The sequence below is a fragment of the Calliphora vicina genome, chromosome 2 (genome assembly GCF_958450345.1).
Source record: "Calliphora vicina chromosome 2, idCalVici1.1, whole genome shotgun sequence".
Taxonomy (NCBI): domain Eukaryota; kingdom Metazoa; phylum Arthropoda; class Insecta; order Diptera; family Calliphoridae; genus Calliphora; species Calliphora vicina.
Window position 1 is genome coordinate 63,081,375 of NC_088781.1, and position 19,013 is coordinate 63,100,387.

General features: G+C 35.5%; 2 protein-coding genes across 2 annotated transcripts in view; both read left to right on the top strand.

Annotated features, from left to right (window-relative positions):
* dpy (dumpy) overlaps positions 1–19,013 on the top strand; it is a 177,850-nt gene that overhangs the window by 102,650 nt on the left and 56,187 nt on the right. The window contains exons 13-15 of the mRNA XM_065500045.1: positions 16,146–16,361; positions 17,162–17,239; positions 17,681–18,892. Of these exons, the coding sequence (XP_065356117.1) occupies positions 16,146–16,361; positions 17,162–17,239; positions 17,681–18,892 (1,506 nt within the window). The remainder of the gene's footprint in view (positions 1–16,145; positions 16,362–17,161; positions 17,240–17,680; positions 18,893–19,013) is intronic.
* On the top strand, positions 432–14,726 carry LOC135952561 (mucin-17-like). The gene has a single exon (XM_065502564.1). It carries the CDS (start codon positions 432–434, stop codon positions 14,724–14,726), a length of 14,295 nt encoding a protein of 4,764 aa, XP_065358636.1.

A 19,013-nucleotide genomic window follows, 5' to 3' on the forward strand; every position in this document is an offset into this window, starting at 1 on the left:
AAAAGGCCCATAAATTTTTTACCTTTCCCAACCATGAAAATTGCTACTACTCTTTGTACAAAAAGTTTTTTCTACGTTTTTTATAGATTTTTTTTAAATAAATAATTATTTTTATATACTATTGATGACACTTTTCCACTGTTTTCTCTACAATTTCACTTAATCTTTCTCTCTAAATAATTTCCTTTTACTTTGTGTTATAATTTTCAAAATTTTTTTTTTAATTTTGTATATATTTTTTAAAATTTATTAATATATTTTTTAATATTTTCTTTATATATAAAACAAACAAAAAATTCACCAAAAAAAATATCAAATTGTATAAAAATACTTTACACTTAAACAAAAAAAACAAAACTATTTTCCAAACAACCAAATAAACAAACACCTTTAAACACTAAAAATGCATTCAATGCGGACACACAGCTACTATGACAACAACAACAGAGGTCAATATAATCTGTTCAGCCGATGCCGATTGTCCAGATATGTTATATTGCTCAACCAAGGGTCTATGTTTGGATCCGTGCATAATGCAATGTGCACAGTCCAAAATTTGTATAGTCCGAGCACATAGGGTTATGACATGTATATGTTCACAAGGTTTTATAGGCACTACCACCCACCAATGCATACCTCTGATGGGTGGTAAACCTACAGAAATGACAACCATACGTACAGCGACAGACGCCACCGAATTGACCACCACTGACCTGACGACCCAAGCAACAACTTTGAAATATACTACGGCCGATATAGCAAATCAAACGGAAATGCGTACGAAATACACCGAAATTACCGCTGAGGTGGACACTACACTGTCCTATGACAGCACAACAAAAGCTACCACATTCAAAGATACAACTCTCGAACCGGTAGTGATTGAAATAGATGCAACAACTTCAAAATATCTAGAAACTGGAGAATTGACCACTTCAAAGATTTTTGTAGATGAAACCACTGTTGGAAGAGGTGAAGAGACAGTGCAAGGATCTACTTTTAGAGAAGTGGAAGCAACTACTCCAAAATTAATTTCCATTGAGGGCACAACATTAGCTAAAGATTTGGTAGAAGAGACAACAATGGGCATTGATTCAGGCAAGGCTACTGATATTACTATAGAAGTTGAGACAACCACTTCGAAATCGTTAATAACAGAGGCCAAAGCTGAAGAAACAGCTACACCAAAAGCTATTGAAACCACAACTACGAGTAATAAATATGAGGGTACCGAAACTACCTTCTACAAGGAAACAACTGAAGGAGTTGAAACAACAACTTTAGAGATTTCAAAAACTGATACTACACTATCAACTCCTAAAGAAATGGAAACCACATCTTCAAAATTAAGTACAGCGGAAGAAACCACAATGGCTATTGAATTAGTAGAAGGAACTACATTGAAACCAACTGAAAAATATGATACAACTCCAGCAACAACAAAAGAAATAGGAACATCCACTCCAACACTTATTTCAGTAGATGAAACGACATTATCAAAAGATTTGTTAGAAGAAACAACAATGGTGGAGCCATTAGGGGAAGTTACTGTTACCATTTCAGGAAAATATGATACAACAATAGCAATTCCTAAAGAAATAGGAACCACAACTCTACAATTAAGTATAACTGAAGAAACAACATTATCTACAGGTTTAATAGATGAAACTACATTAAGTAGTGAATCAGTGGCACCAATTGAACATACACCTGAAAAACCGTATACCACAACAAGCATACCTAAGGATATCGCAACATCAACTCCAAAGATTAGTTTAGATGAAGAAACCACACTATCAATAGATATGACAGAAGAAACTACAATGCGTACGGAAGCGGTGGAAGAGACCACATTATCTCAAGTTATACCACAAGAAACTACAATGGGAGCTATGGAAGCAACGGAAAAATCTACATTTAAACCAACTACAATTCCTAAAGAAATGGAAACAACTACTTCAAAATTGATTTCAGCAGAAGAAACAACGTCATTCAAAGATTTGGTAAAGGAAACAACAACAGGTATTCCTAAAGAAATAGGAACTACTACACAAAAACTGACAACAATTGGTAAGGAGGATTTTGAAACGACCACATATAATGATATTGAAACTACTCGGTATGAAGAAACCACAGGAGTTAAGAAAATTACTACCGAACTACCAGAAACTTATACTACATTGGTGACACCTAAAGAAATGGAAACTACAACTACTCAGAAAATGGTCACAGCTGTAAAGGAACAACCGATAACGGACTACACAACATCAGAAGCGTCAGCAACATCTAAAGATATGCTCGAAGATACAACTACCTCAAAACTCATTGAAATCACTACTATGAGTGGAAAACTAGGGGAAACAACTACGTTTGTGAAAGAAATCGAAACCACTACGCCTATGAGTATGATAGAAATAGCAACAACGCCAACAATTGCTGATACTACGTTAATGAGGGAAACTTCAACATATGGAGGAACAGAAACAACCATGTTTAGAGAGGAATCAACAAGACCAGCAATCCCTGATATTACTGCAATGAAAGAGGAATCTATGGAAACTTCTACATATAGCGGCATTGAAACAACCACATATAGAGAAAAGGTAGGAGAGGAAATATCTCCAAAATCATCAATTCCCGATACTACTGAAAAGAAAGAAGAATCTATAGAAACTTCTACCTATAAAGGAATTGAAACAACCACATATAGAGAAAAGATAGGAGAGGAAACAACTCCAAAACCATTAATTTCTGATACTACTGAAAAGAAAGAAGAATCCATGGAAACTTCTACCTATAAAGGAATTGAAACAACCACATATAGAGAAACGATCGGAGAGGAAACAACTCCAAAACCATTAATTTCTGATACTACCGCAATGAAAGAAGAATCTATGGAAACTTCTACATATAAGGGAATTGAAACAACCACATATAGAGAAACGGTAGGAGAGGAAACAACTCCAAAACCATTAATTTCTGATACCACTGCAAAGAAAGAAGAATCTATGGAAACTTCTACATATAAAGGAATTGAAACAACCACATATAAAGAAATGGTAGGAGAGGAAACAACCCAAAAACCATTAATTTCTGATACTACTGCAATGAAAGAAGAATCTATGGAAACTTCTACCTATAAAGGAATTGAAACAACCACATATAGAGAAACGGTAGGAGAGGAAACAACTCCAAAACCATTAATTTCTGATACTACCGCAATGAAAGAAGAATCTATGGAAACTTCTACATATAAGGGAATTGAAACAACCTCATATAGAGAAACGGTAGGAGAGGAAACAACTCCAAAACCATTAATTTATGATACTACCGCAATGAAAGAAGAATCTATGGAAACTTCTACATATAAAGGAATTGAAACCACCACATATAGAGAAACGGTAGGAAAGGAAACAACTTCAAAACCATTAACTTCTGATACTACTGCAATGAAAGAAGAATCTATGGAAACTTCTACCTATAAAGGAATTGAAACAACCACATATAAAGAAATGGTAGGAGAGGAAACAACTCCAAAACCATTAATTTCTGATACTACTGCAATGAAAGAAGAATCTATGGAAACTTCTACCTATAAAGGAATTGAAACAACCACATATAAAGAAATGGTAGGAGAGGAAACAACTCAAAAACCATTAATTTCTGATACTACCGCAATGAAAGAAGAATCTATTGAAACAACCACATATAGGGAAACGGTAGGAATGGAAACATCTTCAAAACCATCAATTCCTGACACTACTGCAATGAAAGTAGAATCTATTGAAACAACAACATATGGAGAAACTGTAGGAGAGAAAACAACTCCAAAACCATTAATTTCTGATACTACTGCAATGAAAGAAGAATCTGTGGAAACTTCTACCTATAAAGGAATTGAAACAACCACATATACAGAAATGGTAGGAGAGAAAACAACTCCAAAACCATCAATTCCTGATTCTACTGCAAAGACAGAAGAATCTGTTGAAACAACAACATATAGAAAAACGGTGGGAGAGGAAACAACTCCAAGACCATTAATTTCTGATACTACTGTAATTAAAGAAGAATCTATGGAAACTTCTACCTATAAAGGAATTGAAACAACCACATATAGAGAAACGGTAGGAGACCAAACAACAAAAGGAATTGAAACAACCACATATATTGAAACTGTAGGAGAGGAAACAACTCCAAAACAATTAATTTCTGATACTACTGCAATGAAAGAAAAGTCTATGGAAACTTCTACCTATAAAGGAATTGAAACAACCACATATAGAGAACCGGTAGGAGATATGGACACTTCAACCTATGAAGGAATTGAAACAACCTCATATAGAGAAAGGGTAGGCGAGGAAACAACTCCAAGTACATTTTCAATTGCTACAACTACGCAAAAAGAAGCTGTAACAAGTAGGCAGACAGTAGAACCAGAAACTACTACATCGAAACTTCTTGAAACTACTACTGCAAAATTAAGCACACCCAAAGAACTGGAGGATGAAACTACAATGCGTATGGAATCTGTGGAAACTTCAACCTTTAAAGAAGGAATTGAAAAAACCACAGCAATGCCAATCACAACTCCAATAAAAATTGAAATAGATAAAATCACCACAATTAAAATGTTAGAAGAAGCGACCACTATGAAATATGGAACAACGCTCGTAACTCCTGAAGAAACGGAAATAACAACTCCAATTGTGGGTGCGGATACAGCTGCTACCACACCAAAATTCGTTGCAACTGATGAAAGTACCCTTAAATATGCAACATCAAAAGAAGTCGAAACTTCAACTTATGAAGAAGGTCAATTGACGACTTCAAGATTTATGGAAACTGATCAATTTACCACCACACCAAGAAGTTTAGAAAAAGAAATTACCACAATAGGAAAAGAAGTATCACTCGAAACTACTACCAGTGTTAAGGAACTTCAGATACCCGAAATAGAAATGAGTACTTCGAAAACTTACGAAGCGAAAGACTTAACTACAATAAAAGTAGTTGAAGAAGGAACTGTGACAACAACCCCAAAGCCAATTGAGTTGATGACTCCTGGTATAGCACAAGTGGAAACTACAACTTTGAAAATGTTTGTAAGTGAAGGAGCTACAACACCTGCAGCACTTGAAACAACAACGTTAAAAACAAAATTGGATGAAACTACAGAATATGAAATTACCTCACCGAAATTAGAGGAAACTACATTAAAATCTACGACTCTTGCCAAGAAAGAAATGGAAACGACAACTACATTGAAACAACTTACCACCATTGGTCAAGAAGTAGAAGAAACCTCTACATTTAAACAAATGGAAAGCACTACAGCTCCGACTATGTTAATAGAAGAAACAACCCTTTTTGGTAAAGAATCCACCACTAAGGAAGAAGGAATTGAAACCACTACGAAAATTTCTGATACTGTAGAAACTTCAACTTATAGAGAAATTGAAACTACATTGGCAGGAGAAACAACCACTTTAGCAAAAGCACAACCTGAAGAAATAACCACTTCTAAAGGAACTGAAACCACAACAACTGCAGAGAAGGTTTATGAAACTACTACTTCCAAAATTTACCCAACTGAAGAGCCAACAACATTTGAAGGTGTGAAAGACATTCAAACAACTACTGTAGAAATACCAACAAGTCCTTTTGCTATAGGTAAGACTACATTAGAATTGGAACGTCCGACTACGACTACAAAATACGTTGTCACCTATGAAACAGAAGCTACCACTTCCAGAGAATTAGAAACAACAATTGAAGTGGTTACCAAAGAGAGTAAAATTGAAGATGAATTTACTACAACTAAATCTGTTAAACAAACGACTGGGTATATCTACGAAATTCCAAGTAAATTGACCACACCTAATGATTTAGACAAGGAGACTACCCTAAAATCAATAGAAACAACAACAGGTAAAATTGAAATGGAAACCAAAACTACAAGCGATGAGGAAGGCTTAATTACTACTGCTAAAGAACTGGAATTTGAAACCACAACTCCAAAACTCACTACTGAAATTTTGTTGGAAACAACTAGTAGCAAAGCAGTTGAAGGTACTACAGTAGAAATACCTCAAGATTCAATAGAAACTACACTCCAAGATATTTCAGACTCCACTACTAGGGTAAGTGATGTTGAAAAAATCACTGTTACAGAAATAGAGGCCACAACACTTGGTAGGAAAGAAATAACTGATACCACTGCAAAAATACCCGTAGAAATAACTACATTGAAAGCAGAAGAAACCACAATATCAGGAGCAGAAACTACAATTGGTACAAGCGCTGAGTTTGCAACTACTTCTAAAATAACTTCAACACAAATTCCTGTCGAAGAAACTACTGAAAGTGGTATAAAAACATCTTTAGTAAGCAGAGATATGACAGAGAGCACTATCGGTATAACTACCGAATTTGCAACAACAATTACCATTCCAAAGACAGAAGTTGAAACAACAACCGAAGGACTTATTAAGAAAACAACTTTACCGGAAACAACAATTCCTGAAGGTAAAGAAACTCTTTCTTCTGATGTTTCTACAACGAGAGAAGTTGAAGTTACAACATCTGCAACTTTACCTGGTAAGACCACTTTAAAAGTAGAAGCTGGAGTCGAATCTACTACACCAGATTATATAAAAGCCACTACTACAAAGGAATTTGAAACTACTACATCTGGAGAAAAAGAATTCGAGAAAACTACGGAAACAAAACCTACAACTGAAAGCTCAGCAATGAAAACTACTGCTAAAGAAGGTGAAACAAAAACTTCTGCCGAAATGGAAACAGTAACAATGTCTGAAACTACAACAGAAGTGTATACAAAGGAAACTACCCTAAAGGGAGTGGAAACAACAACAATTAGAAAAGAAACTACAGAAAGTTCCTTAAAAGAAACTACCTTTAAAGATACAGACATTAAAAGTTCAACAACTGAAGGTTTAGTAGAAGAAACCACTTCCAAAGAATTTAAAACTACAACATTTGAAGAAGTATATGGTAAAACCACACTTGGTACTGAAACGGAAACTTCCACAAAAGGTTATGCTCAAGAAACCACATTAAAGGAATTTGAAACAACAACATATGAAAAGGAAATATCGACGGGCGATAAAACTACCTTAGGTATCGAAATCATAACTTCAACTCAAGGATTTACAAAAGAATTTGAAGATACAACAATTTCAGCTAAGGAAGGAACAACTGAAAAGGAATTTGAAAAAACTACTAAATCGACAGGCGAAGAAACAACTGAAAGGGAAATTGAAGCTACTTCAAAATCCACATTGAAAGATAAGGAGACTACAATTAGTGGAATAACAGATAAAACAGAAGAAATCTCAACTACGTATTATACACCAAAAACAGAAACGTTAGAAACTTCTACTACCATATTTGGAAAGACAACTGGTATTCCTTATGTCACAAGTGGTTTACCTTCTACAATCCAACCAGAAGCCATAGATACAACTACTTCCACAGCAACGCGACAAAAACCAACTACATTGGTTTCAACTCTCGAATCTGAACAAACAACTGAAAGTTCCACTATAGGCTCTGATGGTGAAACGAGTTCAATTCCACTTGAAACAACGACCATAAAGTCAGAGGATTACGAAACTAGTTCCGAAATTTCTAAATCAACAATTGTTCCCTTAGAAACAGTTACCGAGTATTTAGAAACAACAACTGTAGTACCAGGAATTGCAAAAGAATCCTCCACAATAACTACAGACTATCCTACCACCACTGTTTCATCTAAAGAATCAAGCGAAACTGCAATTATTACTGAGGAACAGAAAACTACTCCTTCTTTCCAAGACTATACAAAAGGAACTTCAGTCATTACAGAGTATCAAACTACCGCAGCTACTACTAAAGAGCTGGCAACAGGTTCTGTTGCAACTCAAAATATAGCAGATACCACAGAATTTTTGTCCAAAATGACTCCCTACACAGAAACTGCCGAAATCACTACCATGCCATCAAAAGAATCCACTATTCAATATGGTAAAACTACTGGTATTCCGTATATAACAGTTACTTCCATACCTGCTATTATGGCAACTACAACAGAAAGTATTGAAAAGGAAACAACCCCAGAACCAAAATTGGCAACATCTAGTGAATCTGTAATGGAAATGAAACCCAAAAAACCGGGACCAGCTTACACCTACTTACCACCAAAGATACCTTTTGAATATTCCACATTTAAACCAATTGATCGAATTGATGAAGAAATTACCATGGTTGCACAGGTGGAAATAACTACACAAAGCAGTGCATCTAAAATACCAACCATTAGTACAGAATCAATAAAGGACAGTGATAAGACTACTCCATCAACAAAACCTTATACTATTTCACCCACACAGGGTATAGAAACCACTACAGAATCCCTGATTGGCAAAGAAACAACGACACAATCGCAATACTTGAAGCCTGAAACTCTAGAAACAACCAAATCTAGCTCAACAACATATGAATCGTCAACTTTGTCAACGGACTCAGAAGCATCTAGTCCATATGAAATAACTAAGACAACAGAAGCTTTTACGGAAAAAGATTTGGAAGCAGGTGTTACAACAGCAAAACCAAAAGAGTTTGAAACTACAACAGTAACTGAAAAGGTAACTGTCCAAACAACAACTGCAACCAAAGAAATTGGCACAACTTCTGAAATATTAGCAACTACTTCTTCAGAATTAGAAATGCCTACCACTAAAGCCTCTACAGAGCCCACAATTAAACCCCTAGATACAACAATACCAACAACCGAAACAGCCTCGGACTCCCAATATGAAACGTCAACTAAATCATTTAAAACTGAAACATCTGTAACTGAAAAACCAGCTGTAGAACCATTTGACACATCGGAGGCTTATGATGCATCGACCAGTAGGATTTCAACAGTAGAATATGAAACTAAAGCAACAACACAAATAACAGAATCTACTGACGAACAAAAACTTAAAACCGAATATACCACAACCGTACTTCCTGATGAAGCTACCGGAGCTACTACTCCATCTTTTATAATGACAATACCAACGGTAAAAGTTACTACTTCTGACCTAGAGGCCACAACTAAAACAGAAACTTCTGTTTCAACAGAAGCTGCAGAAACCAAAACCACAACCGAAATTTCTTCGGTAATAGAAAAATCTACACAGGTAACATTAGAAGACCTCTCAACAGGTAAGACAACTAAAACTTATGAAGAGGAGACCGAAATTACTAGTCAAAAACAAGAAACAACTACTTCAGTGCCTATAATAATGGAAACTGAAACTTCTACAGAGACTTCTGAATTGACAACCACCATTTATAAAGATACGGTTCAAACAAAACCACAAATTTCCGAAGTAACTGAAACTATGGAAATTGAATATACAACAAAGTCTTCGGAAGATCAAACCACCGAAAAAGCACAGCAATCAACAGTGACATTCGAAAGCACTGACTATACAACTTCGGAAATCTCAAGAACTTCGGAATCAATGGAAACTACTTCGGAAAGCAAATTGCCTACAACCGCTTCACCAGTCATTGCCGAAATAACTGAAACAATGATAGGTGATTTTACAAAAATACCCACAGAAGTTGATTTGACTACTACATATGGAGATCAGAAAGAAGGAGAACTAACCACCGAAAAAGCAAAGGAAGCCACAGTGTCACATGAAGGAGAGGAAGGAAGTACTACAACTGAATTCATAACTACCTCAGATCAGGATAAAACAAGAACTACACTTAAGGAAGCTACCACGAGTCTTAGTACTGAAACAGTAAAGACAACAACAGAAGGTATTTCTTATGAAACGACAACAGTTGTCGATAAAACCCCTGAAAAGGTTTCACAAATTCCCACAACAGATATCGGTGTAACCACAAGTATCCCCACTGAGATTTATCAAGAAACAACAACCGTCTATGGTAAATCTACTGGTATACCATATATAACGACCACTCCTTTGACTATCGTAATGGAGGAAACGACATTGTCGGGAGAAATTACTATGGCTACATCGCCAAAATCTACAGAGAAATTCGAAACAACCTCTGAACTGGGCGATACTGTCACTGAAGAGTTTGCATCCAGTGAAGCGTCAAGTAGTGAGATGACTACCACAAAAGTGGATTTGGCTACTACTACAAAACAGGTTGAAACTACAGCTGAAATAGGCGGTACTATGACAGGAGCGCCAGGTATTGATGTAACAACCGAAAAAGAATTGTTCACCACAAAACAGGGAGTTGAACAATTTGAAACTACAACAAGTGTAAATGAAATTGGCACAACAGAATTTGTTGATTTGACCACCCAACAACAAGGTTCAACAGAAATATTAACCACAAAGAAGGATGAGGATAAATATGAATATACCACCACAAAGGAAGTTGGTACATTTGAACCAAGTCAAACAACAACTATTGCAACTCCTGAATCAACTGGTACAGTACCAACCGCAATAACAATTACAGGAGAGCCAGGTGTTGATGTAACAACCGAAAAAGAATTTTTCACCACAAAGCAGGGAGTTGAACAATTTGAAACTACAACAAGTGCAAAAGAATTTGGCACAACAGAATTTGTTGAGTTGACCACCCAACAAGAAGGTTCAACTGAAACATTAACCACAAAGAAGGATGAAGATAAATACAAATCTACCACTCCAAAGGAAGTTGGTACATTCGAACCAAGTCAAACAACAACTATTGCAACTCCTGAATCAACTGGTACAACATCAGGTGTTAAAGAAAAAACTGAAATTACCACCGAAATTAGCGAGTTTTCAACTGAGACTCCAACTACAACGGAATTATATGAAGTGGCTAAAGAAACAACTCAATCCGCCAGCACTAGTGGAACTACTCAATTTTCAGAGCCAACAACAACAACATCTCCTCTGGAAAGTAAAACCGACAAGACTTTTGAAGAAACGGACAAACCACTAATTGAAAAACCTTCAACTAGTATAACATCCATAGAAGCTAGTACAGTGCCTATACAGAGTTTAACAGAGGGTAAAGATAAATCATTTACTAGCACCGACATGACAACAGAAATTCCCCAAACAGTAGTAACGAAACTTATGGAAACCTCTACGGATGGTGAAAAAGAAAGTGTAACGGAAACTACCAGTACTTTAGCTGCAAGTTCACAATTACCTAAAGAATCTCCAACTGTTGAATCAACCACATATGCTTCGACTATGGGCGAAACTGCTCAAACCATTACTCCCAAAATGGCAGTAAGCACACAATACGATATTTCTACTGAAACTCCTCCAATTGTCGTTGGCACTACAAAGCCGGGCGAACACGAAACTACTACCCAAAGTGCTGAGGCAACAACAACAAGCAATGATACTGGTATTGAAACTGAAACCATATCTGAATTGGAAACATCTACTGTTGTCGATAGGACAAACACACTATCCACGACTGAAGCTGAAATAAAGCCTATAACGGAATTCGATAAAACTACACTAACAACAGAATCAATCTTATCATTCACAACTACAACACAGAAAACAGAAGTTACCTTACCTTCAGAGACACAAATGCCAACAACAGAGTCCTCAGAATTCTTACCAAGTACAGACATTATTGGAACAACAACTACTAGAAAAGCGCCTGTTACAGAAATACTAAAGGAAACAACGGAAATGCCAACTACAATTTTAAGTACAGAGGAAACCACAACTCCATCCTATATTTCAATGCCTGAAACAGTTCTTATGGATAAAACTACACCAAGCTCTTTACCAGAGGAAACTACACTCAAAGGTGAAATTGAACCTAAAGTTTCGGTCACATTGCTTCCAAAAGACACCACTGAATTACCAACATCAACCGAGGAAACTAAAATTGGTACCACTCCATCTCAAAAAGAAATTACTGAGATGCCAACAAAAACTACTCAAGTAGCTGGTGAAACTACAACTACTCAGATACTTTCAAAGGATACTACCACCATTACCAGTGAGCCATCAGAAGAAACTACTTTAATATCTGATACAGTTTCCGAAATGCCGATTACTACACCTTCGAGGGAAGTAATCGAAACTACTGCAACTCAGGAAACAATTGGTGAAACTCGTGGCACAATTTCTCCAGAACAAATTACAGAGATACCAACTATAACTGGTGTTCTTCCAGAGCAAACTACAGTAGAAACATTGGATGAAACTAAGGAAACCACTTTAACCCCTGAAACAACCGTTGCACCTTCAGGAGATAGTACTGAATTCACAACATCCAAATCTGAGGGAAAAGAAGCAACCGAATTACCAACTATAATTACAATTACGCCATCAGATGAAACTACTTTAATTGTGCCATCCGAAAAAACTACTGCAATGCCTGAAACAGCCTCAATTATTCCAGGAAAGGAAATAACTGAAATGCCAACCACAACTGCAAGCTCATTAGAAGAACAAACAACAAAATCCTCAGTTCCTATTACAATGCTGCCAAAAGAATCCACTGAAATACCTACAACACCTGTATTGCCATTAGAAGAAACACCTGAGTTCTTTACAACAAAATCTGCAGAAAAGGAACCTACAGAAATACCAACTACAGTTACTAGTATGCCATCAGTTGAAACTACTTCATCATATGAAATACCAACTACAATTGTAGCATCCGAAAAAACCACTGCAATACCTGATACAGCCTCAACTGTTCCTGTTACAATATTGCCAAAGGAAGTAACGGAAATACCAACGACAACTGTTAGGTCATTAGAGGAACAAACAACACAATCCGAAATACCTATTACAATGCTTCCAAAGGAATCTACTGAAATTCCTACAACAACTGTTGAACCATTAACAGAAACAACTGAGTCATTTACTACAAAATCCGAAGGAAAGGAAACTACAGAAATACCGACTACAGTTACTAGTATGCCATCTGTTGCAACAACTTCAACATATGAATTACGCACTACAATTGTAGCATCCGAAAAAACTACGGCAATAACTGAAACATCCTCAATTATTCCAGTTACAACACTGCCAAAGGAAGTAGCGGAAATACCAACTACAACTATTAGTTCATTAGAAGAACAAACAACACAATCCAGAATACCTATTACAATGCTTCCAAAGGAATCTACTGAAATTCCTACATCAACTGTTGTACCATTAACAGAAACAACTGTGTCATTTACTACAAAATCCAAAGGAAATGAAACTACAGAAATACCGACTACAGTTACTAGTATGCCATCAGTTGCAACTACTTTAACAGATGTAATACCCACTACAATTGTAGCATCCGAAAAAACTACAATAATACCTGAAACATCCTCAATTATTCCAGTTACAACACTGCCAAAGGAAGTATCGGAAATACCAACTACAACTGTCAGTTCATTAGAAGAACAAACAACAAAATCCGAAATACCTATTACAATGCTTCCAAAGGAATCTACTGAAATTCCTACGACAACTGTTGTACCATTAGCAGAAACAACTGAGTTCCTTACAACAAATTATCAAGAAAAGGCAACATCCAAAATACCTACTGCAGTTGAAAGTACCTTAATTCCTGAAACAGCTACTGAAACACAAACTACAACTCTACCAAAGCAAGTAACCGAAATACTAACTACAACTGAAACGCCATTACAGGAAACTTCAATATATAAGGATGAAGAAACTACAGTATCAAGTAAAACTGATTTGCCATCAGAAATGCGAACTACAACTGTTAAACCTTTACAGGAAACTACAAGTAAAATGTTTACGGAAATAACTGAAATAGAATCTAAAACAACAAGCATGTCATCATTCCCTACAACAAATACCCCAGCAGATACTACAATTAGAAGTAGAACCGATTTGCCATCGGATTATTCTACCGACTCCTCTGATACATTAACTCCAACAACTGAAACTTCTATGCTTACAGAAATAATCAGCGAAGTATCTACCACAACAAGTGAAAGTATTGAAACAACAGCATATGCTGAACCACTAACAACTCCACCTTCGACTAAATTTACTACTCCAACAGTTAGTCCAACGAAAGATACTACCGAATTGCCTACTACTACCGTTAATGAATCTCTTACAACTGAACCAGACATGGTGGCTAAATTCCCTACCACAATGATACCCAAGGAAACAACAGAAAACTATACAATTTCCATCGAACAAGATGGACAAATCTTTACCAAAATACCAATTGATATGCTAACAAAGGCAACAACTGAGTTACCACAAACAGTAGTATTCACCACTGAATATGAAACTTCTGACAAACAGGATATGGTTACGTTAGCATCTACAACGAAATACAATGAAACCACTGTGACTCTTCCCACCACCCAAGCCTCCATCACCGAAACGATTAAACAATTTAATCTAACAACCTTAACTACCTTGAAACCTTATTACACTACACTGGTTTATCCACAAACATTTGAACCAAACAATTTTACTACCGCCAGTACACTGCCCTCGAATAAAACCGAAGTATGTTGCATTACGGACTTTGACTGTGACGACGACGAGACATGCATCGGACGACGCTGTGCTAGACCTTGTGACTATTATCGAAATGTTTGTGAACAATATAAACCAAAATATCAATACTGTCATACCCTTTATCACACAACAATGTGCTTCTGTTCCCAAGCTGATCTACTGTTCCCAACTACCACCGATTGTCGTATAATAGCAGGTAACTGAATTTTAGAAAACAAACCAAAAAAAAATCAAGTGTTCTCCACCTACCACAACGTGTCTTCTTCTTTTCATCTTCCTGGAATGCAAATGTTATGCGAGGTTAAGGTTTTAAAGGAAGACACAATGATGAGTGTGTGTTAGGGGGCAGAAATCTCATTGAAAACATCGTATGACTAGATGAAATGAGATTGCCATCTGTGGCCCCACTACACACGATCACATCATCAAGGAAAGTCTTGTTGTATCCGCATCAAATACATGTTTTTTCTCTCGATCTCTGTCTCTCCTTTCTACCACATTGAAATAAATGAACGAATGAATTCACCCACCCACCTTTTTCCACAGTCTACTCTAGTCTCTCAATTTCTCTGTTACTTTCTCTCAATATATCGACACCCATTTCTTCCTCAAACATCATCATGATTTAGTTGAAAAAAAAGCTTTAGAGAGGATTCAATGATTCTCTGGAATGCCTGCATGTAAAACTACACTTTCTTAATGTTTTTCTCCACTCTCCTACTCTATATTTCTGTACCCAAATCACTATGTTTGTATCCTGCCATGGTTAGTTGTTTCGTTGACTTGCCAAAATTATTTTTTGAATGTTCTCTGTGACCCTCTCTTAAATGTTTTTCAACGCTCTGTTTAGCACTTTCTTTAGATCAATTATAAATCTGTTACATAAATGTCTAGTTTTAAGGGATCTGTTAAAATAAGGATTTTATGGTAAAGCATGTTTAGCAGCAAATACTTCAATTGTTGCTTTGAAATACTTTTTTTTTAATCTTAGTTACTCTGTTTAAAAAAAATCTCTTAGTCGAATGAAAGCTTTCTCCAAAAAATGTAGCATGTAAACAATTTTTTGTTGAAAGTCTAGCAAAAAAAGAAATTCTATACAATTCTTGTTTGCATAGTATATAGTGTAAATATTGTAAATAAATTAACTATTTAAAATGGTAAAAGGTTTCTTAAATATACATATATGTAAGTTATATTATACTAACACCGGTTGTGGCAGGCTTTTTATATATGGAGTTTTTAACTTTGTAGCAGCAGCATGTGTATATGTTGTATGGCTTTTAAACAACCAAAGTAGACATTTTTTTTTATTAAATGTTTAATAATTTTTAACTCAAAAACATAACAACTAATAATTTCAAAAAAAAATTTAGAATATCAAATACCAAAGAACATTTTTTAGAAAAAAAAATTGAAAAAAAGTTTTCATTTTAGTTAAAATTCAATAAACTGAAACAATCAAACTGAAAACTCTTCTCTATATATTTTTTTTATAATGTTTATTTTACCCATTTTACTATTAAGAGAATGCTCTAAATGTCTATTTATGTATTTAGTTAACAGCCAATTTTAATTAATTGTTTTATTTGAATTTTTTTTTATTAACTTAACAACAATCTATAGAAATTGGCTGTTCTTCCAACAAGGAATGTCCTGCTCAAAAAGCTTGTATTAATGCCGTCTGCTCTGATCCTTGCTCATTGGCTAACCATTGCGGTCCACAACAGGAGTGCAAGGTTATTGAACATCAAACTGTTTGCTCTCGCGTATGCGAGTGTCAACGTAAAAAAGACTGTCCAGCTGGTTATGAATGTGACGGCTGTCAATGTCACCAAGAAGGTAAGAATGTTTTATTTATGGGAAATTGGATTGCAAGTAGATTGATATTAGGGACTGTTTGGTATTATGTACAATTGGCACACATTCGGATAAAGTCATACATATATCAGACTTTTTGAAATGTTCTACCATAGCAAGCTCATCAAGAGGTATTCACGAATTATACTACTGAAAGTATATTATGTTGTAAAACCAATATCATTTTCTAAGTGCTTCAAAATAAATATTTTTAAAAGTGTCTGCTTTATTCAATTTGTATCACAACAATTTTGAAAGAGTTACACGATTTTATAATATCAATTAATCGAGAAAAGTACCATTCGATTCATCACGCCCTGCTACTTCTGACACACTCAGGACTATATATGTTTAATTTCATGTTTCTAGTTTTAAAACTATAACAATTTCAAAAAGGTACCATTAGAAGAAAGTTCCTTATTTGTAAATTTAACCGCAGGATCAAATGAGTTTCTGATTCTGTGTTCATTACCATAAAAAATTTAAAAAAGTACCATTAGAAGAAATAATAAAGTATGTACTATAAAGTATCCCTGTTTTGGTACCATAAAACGGGAAAAAGTACTAAGACCCTATTTCTTTGATTCTCAATTCAATCAGAAGCATAAAAAAACATTATCGAATTTCTTTGTATAATAAAAATTCCCCCCTTGAGCATTCAAGAGGAAACTATTTTTTAGAATACTTCGTTTTTGGCGAAAGTTTGTGTTTCGAATTTTCAAAAGCTACTAAATACATTTTTTATAGTTAACTTAACAATCTGTTTTAAAAACCTTTTACAGGTATAGGACGCACACCAGTATGTGAACATTGTGCTCCTGGCTATCGCTGTGAACCAACCACTGGCGCCTGTATAAGAGGTAAGTGTGAATTTTAAAAAATTCTTTAGAATTAAACTATAGCATAACCATAACAAACAACAGCAACATATTTGGCTTTCTTAAAAATAAAATTCACTAAAAAAAATTAAAATTTTAACCAATTACTAAATATTTCATATAATTTTGAGCAACATTTTGTAAAAATTCAATATTTGGAAACTCAATATTTAATTATTCATAACAAAAACAAAAAATTCATGCATTTTACTAACATTTTAATTTATAAATAAAAATAAAACAACAAACTAAACAATTTGTAAATATTCAAATTTTGTATATATGTTTCTTTCATAATTACCTTTCCAAACCCACAAAAATGTTGCTTCCCAAAAATAAACTATAAAAAAACCAAAACGAACTGTGTAAATATATGTTAATGAATGACCCCCAACCAACACATTCCACCATAAAAACTAATAGATCAAATAACTACCATAAATACTACTACCACCACCACCACCACTACTCCAACAATTCAAACAACACCTAAAACGGTTACTGAAAAAGATATAACAACTACTACCATTATAACAACCTCCACTGTGTCTAATACAACTGGCCCGGCAGCGTCCACACCCAAACCCAAAACCACTAAAAAGGAAGATGAAGGCGAAGTAGCAACAACGGTAACAACGGAAGTGGAGCTAACAACTACGCCCAAAGTTATTACTACTGGCGTCCCCGATATTACAAGTGTTACGGACTCTATGGAAACTACTACTCCGGGTAAAACGGGCTTAACCAAACATTATCGTGATGGTGAAAATGATATAACAGATGCCACCACCACTACGACTGCTGCCACAAAGGTTGCGGCTACTACTCCTGCAACGGGAGAGGATGTCAAGGGGCCCTTCGATTATAGAACAACACCCAAAATGAAGACCACACGCATAGATACTTCTAATGAACTTGATGAATTCAATATAACCACACTTTTGACAACAACCCCCAAATACGATAGTACCACATTCCCCGTTATGATGGTAACGGAAGAAATACAGACCACTGAAAATTTTACCACGCCTCGCATTATGGTAACTGAAAAGTCCACCATGTTCCCGGTAATAACACCGGAATCTACCACAGAATCCCAAGAACCTGTAACCATGGCTGGAACCACTATGTCGACACCACCAGAAATAATGGAACCCCTTACTACTACCACTGCTAAAGAATTACTAACACCCGATATAACCACATATAGACCCACCATCATGATGGAGAGTCCCTCCACCATTAAACCCCAAATAGCAGAGGACTTAACCACTACAATGTTCCCGGTTATAACGGAAAAGGTTACCGAAATATCGGAAATACCTGGTACCACCACATCTCTCAGTTCAGTTACTATGGAAGTTGAAACGACCACGCCGTCGATGACGTCGTTTTCACAGTTAGATAATAAAACTAAAATCGGTGTTATCAGCACCACCACTACAACCGAATCAATAACAACTACTATCCCTAGTCTAAGTACAACTACTACTACCACTCCAAGCACATTGATCACAGTTATTAACACTACTTGTACAGTTCATACTAATTGTGCCCCCAATCAATTATGTATTATGGGCCAGTGTCGTTTTAAGTGTCGTGGTGATGGAACCAATGAAAACAATTGTGTAAAAGGTATAATTTTCAAATTAAAAGTAACAAAACATTTATGTATAAGTTTAGTTTTGTAATCGAGTTTTAGAATCTATAGCTATACAGGAATAGGAAGAAATTTGAATATATTATATATACCGAG